The 26,665-nt window shown below is 42.3% G+C and overlaps 2 protein-coding genes across 5 annotated transcripts in view; one reads left to right on the top strand and one right to left on the bottom strand.

Annotated features, from left to right (window-relative positions):
• Positions 1–312: 312 nt before the first annotated feature.
• Positions 313–14,104, top strand: LOC144215439 (phosphatidylinositol-3,5-bisphosphate 3-phosphatase MTMR3-like). 3 transcript variants are annotated; one of them, XM_077744372.1, is made up of 21 exons: positions 313–527; positions 1,978–2,046; positions 2,174–2,233; positions 3,511–3,600; positions 3,718–3,834; positions 5,959–6,041; positions 6,284–6,450; positions 6,533–6,629; positions 6,891–7,004; positions 7,141–7,331; positions 7,771–7,902; positions 7,984–8,095; positions 8,190–8,385; positions 8,519–8,704; positions 8,882–9,052; positions 9,219–9,364; positions 9,593–11,120; positions 11,182–11,292; positions 11,515–11,603; positions 12,353–12,379; positions 13,355–14,104. In XM_077744372.1, exons 3-21 carry the CDS (start codon positions 2,231–2,233, stop codon positions 13,512–13,514), a joined length of 3,720 nt encoding a protein of 1,239 aa, XP_077600498.1. In that variant the 5' UTR covers positions 313–527; positions 1,978–2,046; positions 2,174–2,230; the 3' UTR covers positions 13,515–14,104. The 3 variants fall into 3 exon arrangements, with proteins under 3 accessions (XP_077600498.1, XP_077600497.1, XP_077600499.1); XM_077744371.1 differs by lacking the exon at positions 12,353–12,379 and having other exon boundaries at positions 13,271–14,104; XM_077744373.1 differs by lacking the exon at positions 12,353–12,379 and having other exon boundaries at positions 314–527.
• An 89-nt stretch (positions 14,105–14,193) lies between these two features.
• LOC144215438 (citron Rho-interacting kinase-like) overlaps positions 14,194–26,665 on the bottom strand; it is a 34,467-nt gene continuing 21,995 nt past the window's right edge. Inside the window, exons 18-40 of one of the 2 annotated variants that reach the window (XM_077744368.1) lie at positions 26,496–26,631; positions 26,304–26,408; positions 25,969–26,109; positions 24,776–24,895; positions 24,074–24,311; positions 23,566–23,724; positions 23,338–23,361; positions 22,397–22,552; positions 21,748–21,928; positions 21,535–21,623; positions 21,345–21,449; positions 21,103–21,272; positions 20,932–21,012; positions 20,704–20,839; positions 20,486–20,625; positions 20,313–20,405; positions 19,905–20,013; positions 19,560–19,688; positions 19,397–19,477; positions 19,241–19,319; positions 18,988–19,161; positions 15,467–15,746; positions 14,194–15,406 (exon numbers count right to left, since the gene is read on the bottom strand). In XM_077744368.1, the coding sequence (XP_077600494.1) occupies positions 15,383–15,406; positions 15,467–15,746; positions 18,988–19,161; positions 19,241–19,319; positions 19,397–19,477; positions 19,560–19,688; positions 19,905–20,013; positions 20,313–20,405; positions 20,486–20,625; positions 20,704–20,839; positions 20,932–21,012; positions 21,103–21,272; positions 21,345–21,449; positions 21,535–21,623; positions 21,748–21,928; positions 22,397–22,552; positions 23,338–23,361; positions 23,566–23,724; positions 24,074–24,311; positions 24,776–24,895; positions 25,969–26,109; positions 26,304–26,408; positions 26,496–26,631 (2,950 nt within the window). In that variant the 3' untranslated portion in view covers positions 14,194–15,382. The remainder of the gene's footprint in view (positions 15,407–15,466; positions 15,747–18,987; positions 19,162–19,240; positions 19,320–19,396; positions 19,478–19,559; positions 19,689–19,904; positions 20,014–20,312; positions 20,406–20,485; positions 20,626–20,703; positions 20,840–20,931; positions 21,013–21,102; positions 21,273–21,344; positions 21,450–21,534; positions 21,624–21,747; positions 21,929–22,396; positions 22,553–23,337; positions 23,362–23,565; positions 23,725–24,073; positions 24,312–24,775; positions 24,896–25,968; positions 26,110–26,303; positions 26,409–26,495; positions 26,632–26,665) is intronic. The other variant, XM_077744369.1, reaches the window with a different exon arrangement.

Genomic DNA, 26,665 nt, shown 5'->3' with positions numbered 1-26,665 from the left:
TATATTCAAAAATACAATGATGATAAAATTATCTGCACAATTGTATTGTAAATCTGGCATCTCCATTTGCGGATATCATGTATTTGTCATATTCTTGTTTCAGGATTAAATTTAAGCAATTACTAAAAGTAGTGACCTGTCCTACAAAAGGCAACAAATGCAATGCATGAATCTAAAAACAAATAAACAAGCTATTCCAATGTTAATTAAAAGGTACCGCCAATGATGTGTTGCGTTTGAGGCAGAATGTGGGGAGTGTTTACATGGTTGCACCACGTGGGGTGAGAGCCTCAACTCCGCCCATTCCCATTGCTTTGGCGTGTGACGTCACAAACACGTAAAGTTGGGCTCGGAGAATTTGCGATAATGGCGACGGCGACTCGGCGCAGGAAAGGGCCACAGTCCAGCCAGCCTCGGCTTGGAATATGACTGATGCTTCTGCCTCCGCGGGGTCGTTTTGTGATCGTCGACTGCACGCCGTTCGGATGATACGCTGGATTTTGGCGTCTCGACGCTTCGTTTGACGGGTGAGCCTGCCGGCTTGCGATCGCACCGCCGCCGAGTGTTTTGACAGAGGCCTCGGCCCGCTTTGGGGTCCGCCCTCCATCTCACAACAACAAAAACAGTTGCACACACGTCCACGCAGATGCGTTAGCCCACCTCGCGAACCGGGGGCTAAGGAGCCTACCAGCCACGGGTTAGCAGACACAAGTACCGGCAATCAAGAAGCTCATCGCGATCGTAAACTTCTCTCTGCCGATCGTCTTATTCTAACCCAGCCATTAGGATCGGTGTTAGCATTAGCACGTTAGCATGAACAATTTTACAGACGTTGCCCGCCGATGGCCACTTTCCTTGCAATATTTTCAACGTGGACGAGTGCGAAGATATGCACCGATCTGAACGTTGTTTTTGTTTAAATTTTATGTATTTTTACCATTTACATAAAGTCTTGGGGCCGAACTGGTAGCACAACCTGTTACCGCAAGAACCGAAGCGGCGACATGTTTTTGCCTCAATAATTGTTTGTTTACCCCTTCTCAAGTTACTTTAATAGCCAATTATTTTGTTGTTCTGCAATTTGATCTTTTGCTGGTTCTATTAGACTAGCATCGGGGTTGATTTAGCAATATGTCAACGTTGCAATGCAAATCCCGGTTCTTTGAAAGTTCGGATGTTGGGCCTGTTTGTTGGCTAATGTTCCAGTCTGTGATGCACTGTGGCATGTCACGGGACAGCAGTACCGTTAAGGCTCTAAGGGGCTTAGCTGGGTGACTGAACTCCGACCACGCTGAGCCGCAGCCACGGGTCACGGGCCCACGCGGTAAACAAAGTCGTGTGCTTTGGGATGGACAGATAGGCTTTATCAGGGTGCACCAGCAGTACCGGCCGACCTGTATTAGCCACCTCACATTACCACCACCACAAGGATGATGAGAAAATTTGCTGCTCAATGTGTGTCCTGATATAGTCTTTAACAAGGGGTGGACTTGTTTGAAAAATAATTAGACGCAGTGTTATTATCTCGTCTCATTTTCTGAACTGCTTTATCTCACTAGGGTCGCAGGGGGTGCTGGAGCCTATCCCAGCTGATGTGGGGATACCCTGAACTGGTAGCTAGCCAATCGCAGGGCACAACGAGAAAAACAACAATTCACTCGTACATAGGGGCAATGTAGTGTCCAATCAGCCTACCATGCATGTCTCTGGAATGTGATCTGATGTTGAAGTGGCATTTAAATGGTTAAAAGGGACGCCCAAAACTATAACTGGTCATTTGAAAGGCCTACAACTTCGAGTACTCTAGTAACATTTAATTTGCACACTCCCAACCCTCAAGTACCGTTTTATTTTTCCAATTCATCATAACAAGAATCCTTCCTTTGTAATGTACATGCTCTTAATGAATAATATAACAGTGATACATTATTAATGATTCATTCTAATCCAACTCAATGTTTGCATGTATTTCCATAGATTTCCATGTCTTACTCGGGAACTGCTGATTATCTGGACTAGTCATTGCTTGTCATCGATTGTCTGGGGGTAAGACTTTACAATTTTCATCACTCTGTCTAGTTTAAAACGAATTGTGTTCACCTCTGCAACAATAACGAAAACGTTTGTGATATATACATTGTTGGATTATTAATTATGAATTCTCTTTACACAGGCTGCTGCCAGCCAGGCTTCCTACTATTCGCCTGAGCCACACTCCTTCACAGGAGCCATGGTACACTATTTTCTCTGCTTTTCACTAGATCAGGGGTGGGCAAACTTTTCGGCCCGGGGGTCACATTGACTTTAAAAATTTGACAGATGGGCCGGGTCAGCACAAGATACGATACATATAAAAAAGTACATCCGTTAACAGTACATATAAAGCATAAACAGGAAAAAAGGACTAAAGTATTAACATACTCATCACTCATCATTAAAGTCAAAAGTATAAAGTACAAAGTATAGTAAAAAGGAATGTATTAAGAAATATTAAAATGTCATTTAAAAAAAGATAGAGGGACTGTAAGACAAGAAAATAAATAAGAGTAGAAAGAGCTACTGCCACTGGCTTCCGCGTGACGGCGCCATCTTTGGGTAAAAAAATAAATTGGACAACATCGTTGGGCCGGCTTAAAAAGCCTAGCGGGGCCGTATGTGGGCCGCGGGCCGTAGTTTGGACACGCATGCACTAGATCCTGCATGGCATGCAGTCAGTAGCATTGGAAACTCTGTATTGATTTCAAATCTTTATCTGCCGCTAACCAGGAAGCAGACAGTTATGTCAGCGACTAGTCTGTCAAAGATTGCCTCGGGCTGCTGTCGAACCAAGCAGGGCAACTTTGAGTTTTTATTGCACACATTTGCTTTCCTGTTGGGTCACGTCAGTCGTGACCGCCACAACGTGATAAACTGTTTGGGTGGCTACTCGGACTTTTGTTTTCAGCTGGCTTAATCCTTTCAGTGGGTATAAAATTTGCGCTGAGGCAGCAAACAAAGGGGAAAAACATTGTGCATTATTTGTGTGCCGTAAAAAAATATTTTTCTTCCAGATTAACACGTCTTTACAGATTCTGTTATATAACAAATGCATTTAACCTGCACAATGTTCAGTTCAGATCAGTTTTTTTGTTTTTCTCATGTATAAAAAATCTTTAGTTGCTTATATTTAGACACTAAAAGCAGTTATAAATACAATTTTGGAAAAAACTGCTGATGTTCAGAAAAAAACTTGGCTTGTGTCAAACCACAAAGTACTTAAACACATTAAGCTGTCTTGTAAAACACAAACAAAAGACAAAATGTTTCTAATTCATATGTCCAGAGACATCTTGAGTGAACCTTACGACCCCCCTAAAAATTTTATTCAAACCATTTGTGAATTTATTGTCTACCGAGTGTTACATGCCAAGCATTTAAAACCAAGTCAAATCCTTTTAAATACAAGAATGAAGTTTGTGGTTTTTGAATTGTCGGAAGTTCGTCATGCTTAGCGGGTCTTTTTACATGCAGGAGGAGGAGGGGCAAAAGAGCTCAGAGTGCATCCAGGCCAATCAAATTTTCCCTAAGAAAGCCCCTGTCCTGGAGGAGGAAAACATGCAGGTGAGGAGTCCTTAGCTCGCAATAATTAATATTACTAATTGATAACCCCCAATTAAGATCCACCAATGCTGCCTGCATGTGCTTTGGCTGCAGTCAACTCTATCTTTCTGTTGCTAGGTGCCCTTTCCTGAGCTGCATGGGGAGTTTACCGAGTATGTGGGACGGGCAGAGGACGCCATCATTGCAATTTCCAACTACCGTCTGCACATCAAGTTCAAAGTGACTGTCGTCAATGTAAGTACTTTTTTTTTTTGCCATGAAAACTGCATTTTAACTTGGTTAAAACAAAAGCGCTATGGTGCATCATGTCCCCAAACTCTTTTAAAAGGCTTTATTTTTGCCCTTTTATTAATTTGAGTTTTGATGTTTTTAAAGACTCACTGATTGTGCAATGTGACTGTCAGGAGCTTCTCTGGCAGCACTTAGAAGACACTATATATATCCTCAATGCTTGTGTAGTGTGAAGCAAGTGAACAGACAAGATAAGAAAACTTGCTCTGGTCAGATAAGCCAACTTGTTACAGCAGGGAAGTTCTGTTGCGACAATTTCACTTCTTCCTCTCTTTTAGTCACGTGGGCTCGTTTTTGAAAAGACTGAAAGACACAAGAAGTTGTCGTGCTCAATTACTCTACAATTGGTTCCTTTATTAGTATTCAGATGGGATGACTGGTTTTTGTTTCACTTTTATGTAAGAGTGTAAAACATTAGCTTGAACTGTTATACTATACTGCAGGCTACCAATATAGAGACATGCATTCAACCCCCAAAATTGTCAAAATGAATCTGTTGACAGCTATTTTTGTAGTTATTTAGCATAAAAAACATTGTAAATTTTTTTCCCAACTGTTCCCTCCAAAAATGCTGTTGTAGTTGCAAAAACAAATGCAACACTATGAAACAACAACAAAAACAAAACATTTTTTTTGTCGCCAGCCCTATTGATTTTCTGAATTTGTGCTAGTTGGAGTTTTTTTCCAGAAGCTACAATATTCATCGGTGTGTTTTGAAATTGCTGTTTATTAGCTTTGCCCAAATCAGACCGCCAAAGTTCTCGCATATTTGGTCAAGTTGACAAAATGTGAACATCAGTTTGGCAGTTTTCGCCGGGAAGTGCAAGTAACCTCGGAATCTTGTTGACGTACAGATTAGCGATTTAGATTACATAGCGACAATCAAATTGAGGCTTCGTGATTCAAGGACATCCGGAATGTGACATGATTACAGCCCTTTTGTAGATAGTGAATAACACCCGGTCAGATTTATTAAGCACTTATTTTCTTTCTCTCTTGTCTTGGATCAGAGTTGTTCTTGTGAGGTGTCAGTAAGTATCAAACAGTGATGCACGGCGTGGGATGGTTGTCATTTTTTGAGTGCCTTTTTATGAAATGTAATTGCTACCTAGACAACTTTCTCAGGAGCTACGAGGAAATTGATGTGTGGGAAGACTAACCACGCCTTACTCAAACAAAGCATTTAACTATACAAAGGCTCACTCAGGCACAAAAATTTAGCCTACTGATGAGTGCATGTCAATCATGCATGAATTCAGACTGCATGCAAACAGAAGCCCAAGCATAGTGTGCACTGTACTTTGGTTTAATTAGCAAAGCTTATATTAAAGCAGGTTAGGTATTTCCATAAAGTATTGCAAGCATGCGCTACAGTCACTGCACTTATTAAATTGTTTCGCCTTCTAATCGGATTTAATTCGGTAGAAAACTTGAAGCTAAAGTGAAAATCCTGTTTGTGTATATTAGCACAGCCGTTTAGGAAATGTTATATGAAAAAAATGGACATTTTTACTAACAAGTCATCTAAATAATTTAAACTAATCTGTTAAAGGTTTTTATTTTTGCATGAAATAGGGCACGAAAAAAAATAATCTTTATTTTTTTTCCCCATTCAATCCAAACTTTTCCATTTTGTTAACTTGGTTTGTCTTATTTTTTTATTGATTTTTCTTATAAAATGATATCTGCCATTGTACATTAATATTAAGATAGTTTTGCCTGAAAAATGAAACATAGTATACATTTTATACTTTTGTCATGTTTGTTTAGCTTAGCAAATGACCTCACTTGGAGTGTCATCAACTGCTTGCAAATAATCAACATTGGACTCTGTTTTCATGTTTTGCATATAGAATCTCCCAAATTATTCCCTTTGCATTTGCATATGCGTAACAGTCATTAAATCTGCCAATTTTAGTCACCGAGTTTTACGTTAAATAAATGTCGCTATTACATTTGCCCAGTCTTAGCATGAATATGTTTTTCTGCCCTGAGCTCTGCTAATGTTTATCTTGAAGGTATTCTAATCTTTTGTGTGTACTTATTCTGACTACACTTGTTTTACAGGTGCCCCTACAGCTCATTGAGAATGTGGAGTGTCGTGATATGTTCCAGTTGCTTGTCACCTGTAAGGACTGCAAAGTCGTCAGGTAGGATAAAAGACAACACACCCAGCATATGATAGGAGCTACAAACAAAGTGCCCATCAAAACAACTTTGCGGGCCGGATCAGACCCCCTCACGGGCCATTTGCGGCCCGGGGACCGCACATTTGACACCAATGTGGTGTACTGTTATTCTGAAGAAATCTGGAGCAGCCAATATTTTTTATGTAGTTTCCAGAAAGAGCACAACAACAAAAAACATTGTTTTACTGTTCTTGAAATCCCAGGTGTCAGTTTTCTACCTTCGAGCAATGTCAAGAATGGCTCAAGCGTCTCAATGCCGTGGTGCGGCCGCCCTCTCGTTTAGAGGATCTCTTCTCATTCGCCTTCCACGCTTGGTGCATGGATGTGTACGCTGGTGAGAAGGAGCAGCACGGAGAGCTTTGCAGACCAGGTACTTCCATTTTCTGATTCAAACACCCACAAAGTATCAGTCTAGGGGCCATCTGGTCATATCCTATTTTTCTGGTCTTTAGGTGAACATGTGACCTCCTGGTTTAAGAATGAAGTCGAGAGGATGGGCTTTGACACCCAAAATGCTTGGAGGATATCTGACATCAACAGCAAGTTTAGGTGAAGATTCCATTCCGCCCTGTCGGTACCTAAGCGATTGCGACCTTTGCTTTCATTGGCATTGAGTGCACAAATCAGCATGCGAGAGACATTTTAGCCTTGTTGTTTTGTACTCTGTTGGTGCTGCGGGGAAAAAAAAGTGCAAGCCCAGGCTTAAATGTCTGCCGACAGAGACTTTTGTTGAGCTTTCACTAATTCAGTCGGTCAGATCTGATGGCTTCTGTTATGCCTTCTCTCTCTCTGCTACCTCTGTGTTAGCAGGTTGTGTCCCAGCTATCCCCAGCAGCTTCTCGTACCAGCATGGATTACCGACAAAGAACTGGAAAATGTGGCAGCTTTCCGGTCCTGGAAGAGGTTCCCTGCTGTGGTATACAGGTCAGGTGGTTTGGTTTCATAATTCCTTTCGATTATAGGTGAACATGTTTGACCACTTATTCGTTTCGGTCAGCATTATTGAGTTTGTGATCCAGTTTATTGTCTGTTTAATAACTTTTTGTATTTGTACTTTCAGACACGTAAGCACAGGAGCTGTGATTGCCCGTTGCGGCCAGCCAGAGGTCAGTTGGTGGGGATGGAGGAATGCAGATGATGAACACTTGGTTCAGTCTATTGCCAAGGCTTGTGCTGTGGACAGCAGTTCTCACAAACACCTGTCCAATGGGAACTACACCAACGGCTCCGACCTGCCTGATAGTGATTTTGGTGAGCGCTCGCACAGGCTTGACTACGCACACTTCCAGATTAGACGCAAAAATCACACGTTGGCTTTCATCCAAGCAGATGCAGATTGTTCTTCGAGCTTTGAAGTCAGTGAGTTCGTAGACGATGATGATGATGAGGTGGTGCAATCCTACCTGTCTGGGCCTGACAATTTTTTTATTGTGGCTTTTACCTGTGCCACGTACAAAAATAAAGCTCCATGTATTATGTAATTATCTAATACTTTTCATGTAGTTTCCTTTTTTAATGGTTAATTTTTGCAGTGAAATTTTAAAAAAGCAGAGGGCAGATCAACCATTTTTCACATTTTTGTTTTGTGGACATAGCTAACAGACCCCTATAAGAAAAAGAAGCAAGCACGCTACTTGGATCCGCAGTAATCTCAATTTATATGTAACTCAGATCTTTCTAACTGCATCAGAGTCTGCAATGACCAACAGCTCAGAGGTGGAGACATTGGCAATCCAGCCTCACAAGTTACTGATTCTGGATGCCAGGTCCTATGCAGCTGCTGTGGCCAACAGGGCGAAAGGTGGAGGCTGTGAATGTCCTGGTAGGCTTTGCCTTTATTTCTTGTGTGCTTTGTAGCTCAGCTTGCATTCAATTTCAACTGACTTTTTTTTGTCTCTTCTAGAATACTACCCCAACTGTGAGGTGGTATTCATGGGAATGGCCAACATTCACTCCATACGCAAGAGTTTCCAGTCTCTACGTTTTCTCTGCACGCAGATGCCCGATCCAGCAAAGTATGGCTTTCTTTGTGTTGTATTTATTGGAGTTTTAAGTATTATGGTTGTGACATGTCCTATCACATTTTGCTCTTTTTCTGTTTCCCCAAAGCTGGCTTTCTGCACTGGAAAGCACCAAATGGTTGCAGCACCTGTCTTTGCTGTTGAAGTCGGCCCTGTTAGTCGTCAACGCCGTGGACAGGGACCAGAGACCCGTTTTGGTGCATTGCTCAGACGGCTGGGATCGGACACCTCAAATTGTCGCTTTGTCCAAGTTGCTGCTTGACCCATATTACCGCACTATCGAGGTATGTCTACCAAGATGGTGCCTTCTATTTAACATATAAAAAAAGGACTGTGGTTTAAGTCGACTGCTGTTTTTGATATGACTGCTAGGGCAATATTGTAATTGAGTAAATGCATTGGGTATCTTTTGTGTAGGGCTTCCAAGTTTTGGTGGAGACGGACTGGTTAGACTTTGGCCACAAGTTTGCTGACCGATGTGGCCACGGCGAGAACTCTGAGGACGTCAATGAACGCTGCCCCGTTTTCCTGCAATGGCTGGACTGTGTTCACCAGCTGCAGAGGCAGTTTCCATGCTCCTTTGAGTTTAATGAGGCCTTCCTGGTAAGTATTGTGTCAAATGAAATTATTCCTTACTTTTTAAAGTGACCATATCTTTTGAGTTTTTAGTAGTCGTAATAATTCGGCAGACTTAGAGTCACATGACTGTGGCCTTGGTGCTTATCATTTCAGCTGTGAGTTGGCGAGCCTCAACATGTTTCTCTATGGTTGTTTTCGCAGGTAAAGCTGGTGCAACACGCTTACTCCTGTCTGTTCGGCACCTTCCTGTGTAACAGCGGCAAAGAGAGGGAAGACCGACACGTTCAAGAGAGGACCTGCTCGGTGTGGTCCCTGCTGAGACCCGCCAACCGCACACTGAGGAACATGCTGTACTCTTCGCACTCTGAGATTGTATGTACACACTTGGGCCAGGCCCTTAGGGAATAGAGTGGCGCCGTCTCTTGAATTTCATGACGTAGACTCGTAGAGCATGGCTAGTTAGATAAATACACTTTGTTAATACAGTGACTTAACGGTGTGATTTTCGGTCAATGTAACTATTCATGGTTTGTCGCAGGTTCTCCACCCCGTGTGCCACGTGCGCAATTTGATGTTGTGGACTGCAGTGTATCTGCCCAGCTCCTCTCCTACAACTCCCTCTGACGAGTCTTGTGCTCCCTATCCTTTGCCTGGCAACAACTCCGAGGAGGCGCCTCTGGGCAGGTGAGCCTGGCACGTTGGCACAGAACTCCCCCCAATTCGTACGCAAATGTAAGACAAACTCCGGTTGAAGGTTCCCGACCCCGACTCTCCTTGCGCATCTTGCTCTCCTTGGGCCCTCGTAGCCACACAATATTAGTACTCGTCTCTTGACATGAGACAAAGGTCTGATTATGAAAGGTGCACGTAAGGTTTAAAGTCTAAAGTTCTTTGTCTTTTTTTCCATTTTAGATGTACGAAGACGCGTTCCTTTGACAATTTGCCGAGCGCTTGCGAGCTGGGAAACGCACTAGCTCCCAATCGGCGCTCTAGTGACCCAAATCTCAATGAGAAGTGGCAGGATCACCGACGCTCTCTGGATCTCAACATGGCAGTCGATCCGGACGAAGAGGGGGACCGGGAAGACGAGATGCAGTGCAACGGATTGAGCCATTACCCGAACAGAGCGGACTCCGAGCTGGATGACGACCAGCACCCGATTTCTGATTCGGAAGAGGGCGTCTCCATGCGCGCCGTTGCGTCGTGTCGGGAAGAAGCCCAGGCGGCGGAACTGTCTGTGGCCGTGGGCGTGGCCGAGGGGCAGATGGAGAACATTCTTCAAGAAGCTACTAATGAGGACATGGGAACAGATGCTCAGAAGGTTGTGAGGGCTGCTCTCACCCATGTTATTAACAGAGCTGCTATGGAGGCGGAGGCAAAGGTCTCAAGAACTGATGAAGACAAGGAAGACGAGGAGGAAGAGCAGTCTCTCCACACAATCCAGATTCCAGAAATGTTTCCCAATGGTCACCATCCAGAAAATGGTTTTGCAGAAGTCAACGGAAATCTTGACGCCGTTCCTACGCCTGCGCAGATTGTCTTGGATTTGGAGGGTCCGAGCGACGAACAAGTCCAAATGTTTGCGCATGAGGAGAAGCAAGTTCGGGAGAATGGCTCTGGACAACTAGAGTACGCTCATGAAAATGTGGAGTCAGCTGAGCCAGAGGCACCTCTACCTCAAAGGACTCTGAACGGCTTTGCTCACAGGTCACCCGAGGAAAACCACGTGGATGAAAAGACGGCGGTCACTTCCGACCCGGACCCAGTCTTGACAGATGTCGAGAAAAGGGTCTCACTTATGGAAAGCTCGACGGAGACGTTGACGGAGGAAGTGTGCAGCCGGTTAGAACTCCCCGTCCCGCCTACGGTCTGCCCTAACCGCCATGCCCACGGCAACGGCCAAGGCCAACCGCCCTCTTCCAGGAGAGAGAAAACGGTCGAGAGCGACGAACACGTCTTTTTCCCGACGTTCAACGGGGTCGGCAGGCGACCCTGCGTCAGTGCCTTCCAGTCGGCGAGCGGCGATCTGGCCCGCGACGGACTCTGTCACAGCGACAGTTCTGACGGAGAACCTTGCGGAGGAGGTCCTCAGTGGATCAGGGCCGAGGGCGAGCGGGCCCCGTTGAGCCGCCAGGCGTCTCTTGCCAGCTGCAATTCGCTCATCCTGCACCACCGAGGCAGCTGCTCGCAACCACGCCGGTGCCACGCCCAAACGGCACGCGCCGCCGTCAGCCCCGAGCAGCCGTCGCGCTGCCACTTGGACGACGACGGGCTGATGCTGCACACGGACGCCATCCAGCAAAGGCTGAGGCAGATCGAAGCCGGGCATCAGATGGAGGTGGAGACTCTGAAGAAGCAGGTGCAGGAGCTGTGGAGTCGCCTGGAAAACCAGCAGCATGGCGGTTCCCATCGGGTCAATGGAAATGGAGGAGACGAATTGGTAAGATGATAAATTAAATGGTTAAAACCAAAGGAAATTGACCGTCTCCTCTTTCTGGCAGACTTTGATGACCGACTCGGAGTATAACATGGACCCCAACTGTCTGTCACGGTGCAGTACGGAACTGTTCTCCGAAGCCAGTTGGGAGCAAGTGGACAAGCAGGACACTGAGGTGGGCTACATGCATGTTTTGAAAGAATTCCCTCACGCTTGTGTTTTTCTGGTGCTTTTTATTTCAACTTTTCAAAGTCAAGGCACACTTACAAGTTTGTTAATCAGTAGGCAAAAATCATTTGTAGAACACGCTCGTTGTACCTCCTTGTAAAGCTTTACAAGCCGATCTATGATCTTATCTTGTGGCTAAAATGGCTACTCTCTGTGGGCCTCTTTTAAGGTCACCCGCTGGTACCCTGACCATTTGGCTGCCCAGTGTTACGGCTGCGAGAGCAGGTTCTGGCTGGCCACCAGGAAGCATCACTGCAGGTAAACAGCCGGAAGCGTTAAGCCGCTCCACTTGATTGGTTCATTGGCGCCGTCTGTGGCGGGCAAGGCGGGAGGTGGCACACTGGCTTCTCAGCTTGACCATTTCCTGTGCAACCACTGATATGCAGGATGAGACTAGATTTAGTTCAGGCAGCTTTGTCAGCTACTTCAATGTAGCTGGCTTATTTTTCCCCATATGGGGGAAAATTGCCAAAAACTATTTTAAAAATATATATGTAGAACTGTAAATATCTACATATAGTATACAGTTAACTTTTTTACATATATAAGCAAGCAAGCATGTAATTGTAGTGTTTTTTTCAATATACGATCAAATGGCCAATACAGACATTTTTTTTTAAAAGCTAAATCAAGTCAGTCCTATTAATAAGCTCACATTTTAACACTCCTTGTGAAAATGTTGAGCGGCCTTTTGGAAGAATAAGGTGAAAGGTGTTTAATTTTTTTTCTATTTGGGCCCACTCAGTTTATTCTTGTGGTGTTGTGATTTCCATGGATAGCGCTTGTGATCCTTCAGTGGTGTTTTTCCGCCGTGCACATTTTGCTGGCAACACTGGCATTGCTTTCAAATGTCTGTGTGTGTGTGTGTGGTGTTTGTTCCACATTGTGCGAGAGTGGCTGTGACGCATGAGCGATACATGGGTCAAGTTGTTCATTTTAGTGTTACCATGTTGTTGTCCTTCCTGTTGAGGCAGCTCTTCTCTATTGTCTGCCCCTCTCCTCTACAGTGGCAGGCAGCCCGTCCCGGAGGTCTGGTGAGATCCGGCTCCTCTGCCTACCACACACACACACACACACACACACATGTACATGCCTTACCCCAACCCACCCTAGCCTGGCATTGTTCCCTCCCTCCCTCTACAGTGAACCCCCATTTAGAGCAGGGCATACGTTTCTGACCCCAAAACTTGAAAGAAAAAAAAGTTATCTGTCCAACATGCTACAAACCCATTGATATACATATTACCCGACTTTCACTTGTTTGAAAAGTAATTTATTATATAAGATATTGTGCAAAATACTCACTCAAATTGGCAATCATCCAGTCCAACGTAGGAAGTAATCAGGTGAAGTGCAATCTAGCAGGGGTTCACTGTGGTGCCAATTCACCCCTCACTGCATCTGTTTGTTCTTCCCTTGTGTGCAAGTCCTGAGAAAAATTCCACTTGAGATTGAAGATGAACTTACGTGTGAGTGTTGCGCTGAAATCTTCTCCATTTGTTGGCTGGAAGCAATTTTGCCGTGATTTGGCTGAGGGCTGCCATTGAACCCTCATTGTCCTCATCGTCACCCCACCATACCTGGCAGCATGCCGCCCCCCCCCCCCACCTAGCCTCTCACCATTCAACCGGAACTGGAATTTGGGAGAAAATTAGTATCGGTGTTCATTTTCCCAACTATATTGGAAGTACTATGTTAACATTTTGCCTCACTTGTAAATTATTAGCTAAGTGATTTTGTGATTACTAACACCGATCAATAATATTGGTCCAAAGTCACTATTTCAATTTTCAGATTATTATTATAGTTTGAATATATATATAGAGCTATAAAACTGCCTTGTTAGAGCCATGTAATGTTTTTAGTAGGCTTGTTTTAACACTTTGCACTTCAACCTAATGGCGTTAACCTGTTGTCATTTACAGCTTGGCATCTTGTCGAGAGCCGAGGTGTCCGATGTTGCCACGCGCCGAGAAGTCTCCAGTGACCTCTTGCGTGTCTCCCCACAGGAACTGCGGTAACGTCTTCTGCGGCAGCTGCTGCGACCAAAAGATCCCGGTGCCCAGCCAGCAGCTGTTCGAGCCCACCCGCGTCTGCAAGGGTTGCTACGGAAACCTCCGGCTGGTCCCATCGCCCCTGGACAAACCCATCGCGGCCAGCTCCAACTGAGACCCACTGCGGCCAGAATGTCCCTAAAGACTGACTGTGTGTGACTGTGTGTGTATGGCCCGCACAAGCAGACTCCAAAGCGTCACTCGGATGGCGGAGATGGGACGAGGGAGTCCTGCCACTTGGTCTGCTTTCATCCAGAAGCTCAAGAAGGACGAATGCTGTGTGGATTGGCAGGAAACGTGATCAAAAGTTGGGGATGTCTGACTTCCGAGTGGAGGTTAAGGCCCACAAACAACTTTAAAAGTCATCTCCCGTCCCGTCATCTGGCCAAAACTGGCCCTTTAAAGACAGCGGCGATGTGGAAGAGGAAGGACGTGGAAGAAGAGCGTGGGAAATGGCTTCTTGGCCTTCAAACCCGATTGCTTGTTTTTGTGCACCTTGCAATAGAGACGCCGTTTGGATTCCCCCCTTCTATTTTTGGACTTCCCCAGAAAGGCCAGACGGCTAATTCGTTAACCACCTCGCGCACGTGGTGGTTATTTTGTAAAATAGAAGAGTACTATAATATATTCAGATACAACTATAGCATTTAAGTACAAAGTGTATAGAAGCTAAGACTAGTGTCTCATTAAATTAGTCACGCAAAATGTTTGGTTTTTTTGGGGGGGGAAATGTACTTCTATTTTCCATGTTAATTACTACTTTTTTTTTTTAAGTATAGACATGCAAAGTGTCCTGCTTGGATGCTGTAGAATTGGAAGCCCTAGTTCTTCTTTTTGATTTATTTATTTCATTTCAAGGAGTTTCTTTAAATTCTTAACAATTCAGCTACCACATGATAATCAAGGAATTTGGCAGGCTTTCTCCACTCACCTTTTCAACACTACCTCTACTAACATATTAAGTACACTTGTGTATAGTTGCTTTGAGATTTTTTGGCTTTCAGGGTTCCCTTTCTCACCTGCGCCTTGTTTCCCAATCAAGACCTTCTCGCTCATCGACAAAAGTACTCGGATTTGTGCTCGGATCTGGGGAGAAGGATGCAAAGCTCTTTCTGTTCTGATATCTCACAAAGGGGATGGATGACCTGTGTTTTAGTTGGAAATCCCTCCTGTTGAAGCACTTGCAAGCTGTACAACCAATGTGTAGCTGTTTCCTGTCATGACAAATTGCTCCTTGGTAAGTTGGATTTTTTTTTTAAGAATTTGCTTTGAAGAGGACTTTGTTGTAGAATTTAAGGAAAAATAAACTAGACAAAAAACTTGGTGTGAACATTTTCTGAAAAGACAAGGTAAGCTGCTTTCAAGCAGGTTTTAATAATGTGCTGATATCGAAAATTCAACAAGTGTTAGCGTTAACATCTATGTTTAGTTACTGAACACAAGTTTGACAGAAAGTAAGCAAAAAGGATTGCTTGAAATACCGTACGTCATGCTGTTTCGATGAGGTGGTTGACCAGGCACTAGCGAAACGACACCTTTTGACGTCTAATACGTGTCACTGCACACACGCGGGATGCTGTGGACCTACAAGAGAAGATCAGGCAGCACTTGGAGCTTGGAAAACAACAGCGGTTAATGTTCTCATAGTGGCGTAAACAAAAAAAATCAAGTTTTTGACAATACTTGTATATGTGCAAAGTCTTCCAACCTGCTTCTCACAAAAAAAATCATTTCAGATGTCCACGTAGCAACATCTTTACAAACTCTCGTTTTACAAAAAAATAGACTTTACTGGCCGACGGTTTCCTTTTTATAAAAACTCACCGTACTATTTACACTAGCGCCGACGACCTATCATAAAATAGATGCTCTTTGCGGGTTCCCTGCCATCCAAAAGCACACAAATTTGTGATCCAATGATGACGCGTGAACGTTTACGGGCATCAACAGCCGAGTACCAATCGGGTGGAAATCGGCGACCAATCACACCGACGACTGGTCCCACACCTGCGAGACAAACACAGTGGAAGATGGATACACCTCGAAGGTAAGGGAAGACAGCGGTACCTTGTTAACGGGAGCCAACTGCGTTCGAACGGAACCGGCTGCCAGTCGATTGTTGTCTCCGAATCGTCCGGGCGACCTTTCCCTGCGGCTGTCAAGTACCCTGCCCGGCGACTTCTCCCGGTCCAAAGGGCGGGACGGCGACTTGTCTCGTCGGAACTCGGTACGTCCCTCTCGGTAGCGGTGGGGGGTGCTTGGTTCCCGGTGCAGTCCCTCGTGACCAGAGCTCAAGCGCTTGGTGATGTGCTCCGAGTAGGTTGGAGGACCACGTTTGCTGGGACTCCTGAAAAATGACAACAGAGACAGAGTTAGCATAGTCTTGCCAGCAGATGGCGATCTTGCTCACCTCAAAAATGACATAGTATAGTAAGGCTTTTTTCTTCAAAAAATGACATAGTATAGTAAGGCTTTTTTCTTCAAAAAACGACATAGTATAGTAAGGCTTTTTTCTTCAAAAAAACGACATAGTATAGTAAGGCTTTTTTCTTCAAAAAACGACAAAGTATAGCAAGGCTTTTTTCTTCAAAAAACGACATAATATAGTAAGGCTTTTTTCTTCGAAAAAACGACATAGTATAGTAAGGCTTTTTTCTTCGAAAAAACGACATAGTATAGTAAGGCTTTTTTCTTCAAAAAACGACATAGTATAGTAAGGCTTTTTTCTTCAAAAAAACGACATAGTATAGTAAGGCTTTTTTCTTCAAAAAACGACAAAGTATAGCAAGGCTTTTTTCTTCAAAAAACGACATAGTATAGTAAGGCTTTTTTCTTCGAAAAAACGACATAGTATAGTAAGGCTTTTTTCTTCGAAAAAACGACATAGTATAGTAAGGCTTTTTTCTTCAAAAAACGACATAGTATAGTAAGGCTTTTTTCTTCAAAAAACGACAAAGTATAGCAAGGCTTTTTTCTTCAAAAAACGACATAGTATAGTAAGGCTTTTTTCTTCGAAAAAACGACATAGTATAGTAAGGCTTTTTTCTTCAAAAAACGACATAGTATAGTAAGGCTTTTTTCTTCAAAAAACGACATAGTATAGTAAGGCTTTTTTCTTCAAAAAACGACATAGTATAGTAAGGCTTTTTTCTTCAAAAAAACGACATAGTATAGTAAGGCTTTTTTTTTTCAAAAAAACGACATAGTATAGTAAGGCTTTTTTCTTCAAAAAACGACATAGTATAGTAAGGCTTTTTTCTTCAAAAAACGACATAGTATAGTAAGGCTTTTTTCTTAAAAAAAACGACATAGTATAGTAAGGCTTTTTTCTTCAAAAAACGACATAGTATAGTAAGGCTTTTTTCTTCAAAAAACGACATAGTATAGTAAGGCTTTTTTCTTAAAAAAACGACATAGTATAGTAAGGCTTTTTTCTTCGAAAAAACGACATAGTATAGTAAGGCTTTTTTCTTCGAAAAAACGACATAGTATAGTAAGGCTTTTTTCTTCAAAAAACGACAAAGTATAGCAAGGCTTTTTTCTTCGAAAAAACGACATAGTATAGTAAGGCTTTTTTCTTCGAAAAAACGACATAGTATAGTAAGGCTTTTTTCTTCAAAAAACGACATAGTATAGTAAGGCTTTTTTCTTCAAAAAACGACAAAGTATAGCAAGGCTTTTTTCTTCAAAAAACGACATAGTATAGTAAGGCTTTTTTCTTCGAAAAAACGACATAGTATAGTAAGGCTTTTTTCTTCAAAAAACGACATAGTATAGTAAGGCTTTTTTCTTCAAAAAACGACATAGTATAGTAAGGCTTTTTTCTTCAAAAAACGACATAGTATAGTAAGGCTTTTTTCTTCAAAAAAACGACATAGTATAGTAAGGCTTTTTTTTTTCAAAAAAACGACATAGTATAGTAAGGCTTTTTTCTTCAAAAAACGACATAGTATAGTAAGGCTTTTTTCTTCAAAAAACGACATAGTATAGTAAGGCTTTTTTCTTAAAAAAAACGACATAGTATAGTAAGGATTTTTTCTTTAAAAAAACGACATAGTATAGTAAGGCTTTTTTCTTCAAAAAACGACATAGTATAGTAAGGCTTTTTTCTTCAAAAAACGACATAGTATAGTAAGGCTTTTTTCTTAAAAAAAAACGACATAGTATAGTAAGGCTTTTTTCTTCGAAAAAACGACATAGTATAGTAAGGCTTTTTTCTTCAAAAAACGACATAGTATAGTAAGGCTTTTTTCTTCAAAAAAACGACATAGTATAGTAAGGCTTTTTTCTTCGAAAAAACGACATAGTATAGTAAGGCTTTTTTCTTCGAAAAAACGACATAGTATAGTAAGGATTTTTTCTTTAAAAAAACGACATAGTATAGTAAGGCTTTTTTCTTCAAAAAACGACATAGTATAGTAAGGCTTTTTTCTTCAAAAAACGACATAGTATAGTAAGGCTTTTTTCTTCAAAAAACGACATAGTATAGTAAGGCTTTTTTCTTCAAAAAACGACATAGTATAGTAAGGCTTTTTTCTTCAAAAAACGACATAGTATAGTAAGGCTTTTTTCTTCAAAAAAACGACATAGTATAGTAAGGCTTTTTTCTTCGAAAAAACGACATAGTATAGTAAGGCTTTTTTCTTCAAAAAACGACATAGTATAGTAAGGCTTTTTTCTTAAAAAAAACGACATAGTATAGTAAGGCTTTTTTCTTCGAAAAAACGACATAGTATAGTAAGGCTTTTTTCTTCAAAAAACGACATAGTATAGTAAGGCTTTTTTCTTCAAAAAACGACATAGTATAGTAAGGCTTTTTTCTTCAAAAAAACGACATAGTATAGTAAGGCTTTTTTCTTCAAAAAACGACATAGTATAGTAAGGCTTTTTTCTTCAAAAAACGACATAGTATAGTAAGGCTTTTTTCTTCAAAAAACGACATAGTATAGTAAGGCTTTTTTCTTCAAAAAAACGACATAGTATAGTAAGGCTTTTTTTTCAAAAAAACGACATAGTATAGTAAGGCTTTTTTCTTCAAAAAACGACATAGTATAGTAAGGCTTTTTTCTTCAAAAAACGACATAGTATAGTAAGGCTTTTTTCTTAAAAAAAACGACATAGTATAGTAAGGCTTTTTTCTTTGAAAAAACGACATAGTATAGTAAGGCTTTTTTCTTCAAAAAACGACATAGTATAGTAAGGCTTTTTTCTTCAAAAAAACGACATAGTATAGTAAGGCTTTTTTCTTCAAAAAACGACATAGTATAGTACGGCTTTTTTCTTCAAAAAACGACATAGTATAGTAAGGCTTTTTTCTTCAAAAAACGACATAGTATAGTAAGACTTTTTTTACTCAAAAAACGACATAGTATAGTATGGCTTTTTTTCTTCGAAAAAACGACATAGTATAGTAAGGCTTTTTCCACTAAAAAATGACATAGTATAGTAAGGCTTTTTCCTTTCAAAAATGACAGTATAGTAAGGCTTTTTTTTTTAGAAAAAACGACAGTATAGTAAGGCTTTTTTCTTCAAAAAACGAGGCTCTTTTTGTGTTTTCGCCAAATTTGACAGAATTCAAGCTGACTCACCCTCTGCTGGAGCCGGTCCTCTGCAGCTCCCCCGACTCCCGGATCAAACTGCCCTTACAACAGATGACCCGCAGTTTGTTCTGGTAAGACGAAGCCAGGTAAATGGCCCCGGAAGAGATAGCGGGGCCCAGATAGCGAGGGCTGGGAATATCCAGGTGGGCCAACACCAAAGGACTGCGGTGACGAGCGACAGCACGTGTGTGAAATCGAAGTCCTACATCCACTTTGAAAATCAATCAAAAAGGTGGCTCACCCCAAACCGGAGTGTCCCTGAACCTCGATGACGTCCAGTGAGTTGAAGTAGGTGACAAAAAGGTAAGGCTCCCTGTACGCTTTAGTACAAAAAAGGCCAAAATCAGAGCAATTTCCAGATAAGATGAACCATAACTAATATTTCCAGAATATTCACCAAAGGACAAAGGCAGGCGGCTCCACTTGATGTCGTCAGTTCGGCTCCTCCGTCCGTAAGTATCCACGAACACACCGAACTCTGCCAGACGAGATCATTGGAAAGACTCTACTTGACTCCAAGTTTATCTTCTCAGAAAGGAGATTTGTGTGGACTAACGCACCGTGAAAACACAAGAGGTACTCCTCCTTCTGCACGCCACTGGCAACTTGCGTGATGGCGATGGGGAAGCTGTGGGAGGAGGCGGCGAACACGGCAGAGGCCAGCGACATGTCGTTCTTGTCCAGGAACTCTGATGGAAAGACGACACACGGCACAGATTGAAAAATGCGACAACCCCTATTTTGAACCCAGAAACTATGATAGAGGCCAAGACCATAATGTTGTATAGTAATGTTTTTGTTCTTTAAAAATGACAATGTATAGTAAGAATTTTTTTCATTAAAAATGATCATGTACACTAAGGCTTTTTCCTTTTAAAAAACGACATAGTAGTTGAAAACTGTACCTTCGAGTACAAACTGTTTCATCTCAATCTCATAAAACTTATTAGTCCCGAGGATGATGCTGTAGCTCGTTAGGTGGATGCAGCTACACGGCTCCAGAGTTTCAATTTCCTATGAAACAATCACAATTTTAGACTTTAAAAGCAGTTTTGAAGCTCATCACTAAAATATGTGTCCTCAACTAAGTGCCAGTTGAGTACTTAAAAGAATAAAAAAAATCATTTAGATGTAAAATGATTGAACAACCTTCACCCATGTGTGTGTTTGTTATCCAATCATGGGATTCTTGCAAAAAAATTGGGATGTGATAAATAACCACATACAGAAAAATCGGTTTTATTTTGTTCCGGATCAAACCACGGAAAAACCAAAAGGAGGAATTTCCATCCATGTGAGGTATCGTGTATCACCTTGCGAATGCAGTATTTGCCGAGGTTGTCATTGTAGCGCAGAATGGTGATCTTGTTGGGCATTGCGGCACAAATACAGGAACCGTTGTCTATCTGCGAAAACGACCAAAAGGCACTCGCCCGACTTTCCAGCGGCAATTCTCCAGTTGGCTCACTTTACCATAAAATCTTACTTTGCCGGCAGCAAACAGATGGCATCCTTTCACCGTCTCGAAGATGTACGGCACCAGTTCGGACTGGTTGGGCAGGTGGCATTGAGCCAAGGACTGCTTCACCCTCTTGATTTCCACCAGGCACAACGCTCTTTCGTCTCCTGACGTGGAAAAACGGGTGCGTGTCAAGCTAAAATGCCAAAATTTGAAAATTTCCAAACACCTTGGCGGGTTCTCACCGGCAATCATCAGCAATTTCTCCATCTCCTTAATGATGGTGATCTGAAAGACTGATCCCAGGCCAGGAATGTGAGTCAAGGAGTTCTTGACCACATTGAGGGCATACAAGCCCTCCTCAGAGCCCACCAGAACTATCTAGAACCCCAGGCAAGAGCGTGCTATCACCTTGCGAGATTTTCATCCAAATTTTGAGGAAGTAGAATCAAAATGTAAGGTCATTAGCTTACCTGATCTGTTAGCGGAAGAGTACAGTTGATATCAAGTCTGTCGTCGCCTTCGAGCTTCAAAAGAGAGTTTCCCAAGAGTTTCTAAAGCAATTAGCATTAGATCGTGAGAGATGGAAAAGATCACAACGACAAATTGTGTCAACAATCAGACCAAAGACGAGAAATACTCACTGCGTCGGCCTCTGCCTTCTCTCGAGAGACTCGACCCGCAGCCACAACTGATTCCATGAGTGCTACCCAACGCTGCTTCTCTGGAAAACTGGGAGCCATGAAATAAATGGATTGGCCAGGCCAGCAAGGACTGTGGCAACGAGACTCCAACTTCAGTACATATGGAACATCTATTAAGGAAAGATGACAACTTGGTTTTAATTGGATAAATCCTTCCCAGGTAAACACTCTATAGTGCATACCCGATTTGGCTGTGTTGGGTAGCTCCGTGGCTCCAACGGCTCCGTGAATCTCGACTTCGCCATCAGACATGCACAAGTCAAACTCCTCCAGAGGTTTGAGGGAATCTGAGTTAAGATAAGTTAAGGCGCCAAAATCAAGCACAGTGAAAGAGTCATCCAAAAGGTATTGAGGTTTTAAATTAGAAGTAACCTTCTCTGGGTTCTAGCTCATAGACTGAGACTTTTGTTCCATCCAGGACCATGTATTTCCTTTCCCAGCTTTGGCCTCGCTTTCCGTTTCTGTAAAGGAAGAAGCATCAATTTTCATTTTAAAATCAGCTCCAAGAGATCAAACACCATGTTACATGGAAGCTTTTATGTTAGTTAAATGTTTCCATTCATTTGTTGTGTTCTCCTTTCTAACCTGGGCTGCTTCATCCATCCCTCCATATGCGGGTGACCGTTGGCGTCTTTGTGCTGGCTCGACGAGGAGTTGCCTTTCTCCCGACACGAGCCATCGGACAAATGCAGGGAGCAGTCGCTGGACATGCCGCACGTTGCCGAAAGGGACGGCGAGCATTTGGGATGGCAGAGGGCGTGACATTCTGACGACGGGGACAAAATAGCACAAAAGCACAAATGCCATGAGAACATGTACTGAGCACAACGTTAATTTTCTTGCCAAATGTGTCTTTTGAAAGAGTGGGCCACCAACATTTGTCACCAAGTCATAGTATAACATTGCCAAAATGTAAAAAAAAAAAAAAAAAAAAAAAAAAAAAAAAAAGTTAGAAAAAATACAGTTGTTAATGCAGTGCAGTGGTTGAAGAATAAGGTTGTTTGAACATTTAACTCAATCGACCTTTCACCTACTACTACCACAACTCCTACTACTACTACTACTACTACTACAACAACTACTACTACTACAACTACTCCTACTACTACTAAAACTACCACAATCTATTAGAACAGTGTCAACAGTAAATAACCTGAAATGGTCCAAAATGAACTCATTAGCTGGCATTGACAATATCTGTTCATTTGCTGCCGGGAAGAATTTTGTCACTCACCGAGACAGGTGGCGGCTTGTCGACCAAAGTGCACCGTATCCAAGCACACGGTACATTTGGCGGCGCGCATGTTGAGTCCCACGGTGAAGCGGTGTGCAGTGTGGTGGTGCACCCTCTCCCTCTCCCTCTGACTGTCTTTCAGGCGACGGCTATATTCTGAACACAACCAGAGAAGGGTCACCGTGAGGACAGGGGCTTTTGTTACGTCTCACTATATGTACAGTGTTGCATGAAGTCGTTTCCAAAAAAATGGTCAAGATCGAGGTGGGGAAAAAAGGGAAATTGACCCTTTGCTCGCTGTGTGTTTAAAGGCATCATGCAGTCACTTAGAATTTCAAAGGTTGTTGTAGTGGCCATATTTTGGTCACCAAAAAACTACTATTTCACTGCATGCTTTTACTCCTCTTTTTTTCTAAATCTTGGGTTCTTGTATTGGCGAGAAAATTCTGACAGCCACATCCTCATCGATGCAATTTTTCTAACCGGCGTGACTGAATAATACCTTGAGATTGGGATTATTCATGAGATTCATGAGAGTCTTTTGCGCATTGCAGCGTTTAGCAACCAGTTGGACCTGTGTTGAAGTGAAGAGTAACTGGATTGGAAATGCGATGGGCAGATAAACAATGTGGAGTTCTGCAAATCAGAGGGACTAAGCTTGAGCAACCAAGAGAAAAATGCTTCAGATTTTTAAAGCTGTGCACTGCAGAGCTAAAAATGTATATAACCGAAGTTAGATATAATTTCAATGTTTTTTCATTGAAGAATTATATAGAAATTGTCATTTTTTTCTAGATTTGGTCCCAGAAAAAGTCACTTTATCCGGAAATGACATGATCTCTGAAATACTTGTGTCGACATGCACAACTTGGAAAAATCTGGCTGTTTGGGGAAGGAATGAGGGAGAAAACTGCAGGAATTGGGAATTTGGGGAAACTTACTTTCAAAAGTGACCCTCCTTCTCTCTGAAAGTTGTGTGAAAGAAAAAAGGGCAATAAGAGAGCATCCTTTGCTATGTTTTTTTTCATGTGTTTTTTTTGTTGGTTTGTTTTTCTATATGGCCAAAATTTCGTCCATGTTTCCACATTGCGGGCAAGTGAGGAGCAAAATGGGCGTTATCACACGTCATTGGCTTTTTGAGTGAAAATGTCAACAACAATGTCACTCACCCTCGGGTGTGGCAACGTCCTTCCTGCGGCCCGAGTTGGATGGCGCCAAGCTGGGCGGGGCCTGCTGGTGCTCGGGAGACTTCACCATGGCGGACATGATCATCTGCTGCCGTGCTATTGCTGGATTGGTGGAGCTGCTGTGGTCCTTGTATTGCAGCGCTAGGATGAAAATCCATTTTGGGTCAAAATCTCGCTTAAAATCTTGCCATTCAGTAAATAGGCCTCCATTTTCTTGGGGTTGACCTGCCTCGTTACTCAAGTCAGGGGCGGAGCTTGTGTGGCCACACCCCATTTCAGGTTTAGTTACTATGGCAACAGATTGAAGCTCACAGCGAGCTGAACATCCGATTTTGTGTCATTTTTTCGGTTTTTCGACTTTAAAAGTGGCCATAAAACATAGTTTTTTGAAATGATCATATCTCCCTAATTATGTATATAAATGGTATTTAATTTGGTTATATACACTAACTGGGATAGTGGTGGAGCTGCAAATGTGAATTGGTCTCACCTTCCTCTCTGAGGGATCGTAGTTCTGCTCTCATTTTCTGAAGAGCGTCCTCAAGCTCAGAACAGCGAGATCGCTCTTTGTCCAGCGCCATCTTCATGTCGCTGTGTTGCAGGGGAACAGGCTGGATGGAGGATACAGGCGAGACCTGGCCTTGACTCTGCCCCTGGGCTTGGGCCTGAGCCTGGGCCTGAGCAGCCATGGCAGCCAGAAGGTCCTCACGTCGGCGTCCAAAAAGACCCTGGAGGATAGAGGTAGAGGGTATGTGGGGAAAAATGAGGGCAGAGAAGAAGCGGAGGTTAGGGTCAAGCTTTTGATTGAAAGAATAATTCATTAGGAGTGTGTTGAAAAGTTAGTAGGAGCTTTAATAAGAATTTATGCAAGAAGTGACTCATCCTTGGCTGCCCCGGATTTCACCTTTAAAATCAAGTCATTAGCAATTTTTATCTAAGTGATTTTCTTGAACACAGCCAGATATAAAATAAAATATTTTTAAATCACTTATTTAAAAAGATTTCTTAAAAAAAGATGAATATATTTTTAAAAAATCTGTAAAAAATCTTTAAAAATCTTATTAAATGTGTATATTTCTAAATTATCCATTGCAGAATGTCCAGTGTGTTTCTTTTTTTGTCTTATTATCATAAAAGGGCAGACTGTCTTGCAACATGCACATTTATGGCATAGACATGATTGTCAGCTGACCTTTTTCTTCTTTGAACCACCATGGGCCTGAGCTTGAAGGAAGTCTATGAGCTTGGTCTGCTGGGTTATGGTGCCCTCCATTTTCACCTTCTCATGGGAGTATACAGCCTGCAGGTGGAGCTAAGTGAACATAACCACTGCCGTCAATTTCATCCTCAAATACCAAGTTTTTCACAGAGCACAATACGTATACATAAACCTGCCGACTTCTCCGGAATTTCAGGAGTTTGCTCCGAACAAGCAAGTCAATGGAGTCCTGACAACCTCCTAAAACTCCGTAAATCCCCCAAAAATTGTCAACAAAATTTGTTTTTTTAGGAGCAACCATTTCGAAAAAGTACCAAATTTGCAATTAAAATGGCTCAAAATTCACACCATCACATGTTACTTAGTGTACTTAAATAGGGTGGATGGAGGTTGGCAGCTCTGAATTTAATAAAAAGCTGACAGAGGGTGAAGACAAACACTGGATCGTAAGTGATAATATACAATAGTAACAATCCATTAACCTATGCTGTCGGAAATAGCTCTTGTTGACAATCATGATTTGGAAAAAAAAACCTAAAAAAAACAGTGATGGATGCTTAATAGCCAGCTACCATTCAAGTGAGTCACCTAGAGTAAGATATAAAATAATAGGTGTGGGAAAATAAGAATTAATGTTGGGCTTCCGAAAGAATGACTCAATTGTTGCTCTGTATTGCAATAATATGGAAATGTTAATGTGGCATTTCTATCTGTGAACCAAAAAAAACTTGTTCAGGATCAAATAAAAATGGCCTTCAGTGTGTGATTTATAACCTAAAAAATACAACATGTGTATACTATACATACTTTATAACAGGGGTAGGGAACCTATGGCTCAGGAGCCACATGTGGCTCTTTTGATGAGTGCATCTGGCTCTTTGCTAACCTGTGAGCTAAAATATGGAAACTGCTGATGACAGAATTGTGATATTACATCTAGAACTGTTTTAATCTCCATTTTTTTGCAGTAGACAATTCTGGAAAGCATCCTCATTGATGAGCAAAAGCATAAGAATATATTTTAAAAATATTGATTTTTTTTCCACTTTAAAAGTGGTGAAATTACAAAACTAAATTGATCGTTTACATGTATGTATTTTGACTTTTAAATTTGTAGTATGGCTCATAAGGAATAACATTGGAAAATAAGATGTTCATTTTAGCACCTGGATATTTTCCAGTTGATATTCCAGGTCCGTTCTTTCAGTTTTTAGCAGGTCACTCTGGTCCAGGGCATCTTGAAGGCCTTGGGTCAGGCGGAAAATATGGGCTTTCTGGGCATCCATTTGCTGCTGAAGCTTTTCTTGCTATAAAGCAGAAAATGTCACATTATGAAGTCTTTTTGCGTGTTTGACATCTACCACAAAGAGACAAAAGTGTGTGTTGTGTTCATTCTGACGGTTGCCATGCGGAAAAAAATCCAAGGCCACGCGCTAGGCAGACAAAATATGTTTTTTTGAGAGAAATCTGTCATGAGAATGTGTGAAAATATTGAATAAACCTCCTCCAACAGCCGCTGTTTCAGATCTCGTTCACTCTCCAGCTTTTGCTGCAAACTACGTGCATTCATCTCCAACATGGCGTGCTTTTTCTCCAAATCGTTCAACTAAAGGGAAACAAGAGCCGGTCGTTTAAAACCGAGTTGAACGCACATGGCGACGAACGCCAATTGTTTCGTGCAGGAAAGACTCACGGTGTCCGCCAAGCTCTCGGCTTTGAGTCTCTGGTCTTTGAGAATCTGCTGCAGGGCCAACATCTCGGCTTTGTGCTCCTTTACGGCCAGTTCCACGGCCTGACGGGACTCAGAGCCGCGCTGTTCGGCGCGGAGCCTAAAAGACGAAATAATACGCAAGGAACGCTCAT

Source organism: Stigmatopora nigra, chromosome 22, assembly GCF_051989575.1.
Source record: "Stigmatopora nigra isolate UIUO_SnigA chromosome 22, RoL_Snig_1.1, whole genome shotgun sequence".
In the NCBI taxonomy this organism is placed as follows: Eukaryota; Metazoa; Chordata; class Actinopteri; order Syngnathiformes; family Syngnathidae; genus Stigmatopora; species Stigmatopora nigra.
This window is presented reverse-complemented; position numbering and strand designations above follow the sequence as displayed.

Coding starts and splice junctions, on each gene's coding strand:
- LOC144215439 (XM_077744371.1), top strand. Junction 3,835..5,958: donor TCAAAGTGACTGTCGTCAAT/GTAAGTACTTTT, acceptor CTTGTTTTACAG/GTGCCCCTACAGCTCATTGA. Junction 9,053..9,218: donor ACTCTTCGCACTCTGAGATT/GTATGTACACAC, acceptor GGTTTGTCGCAG/GTTCTCCACCCCGTGTGCCA.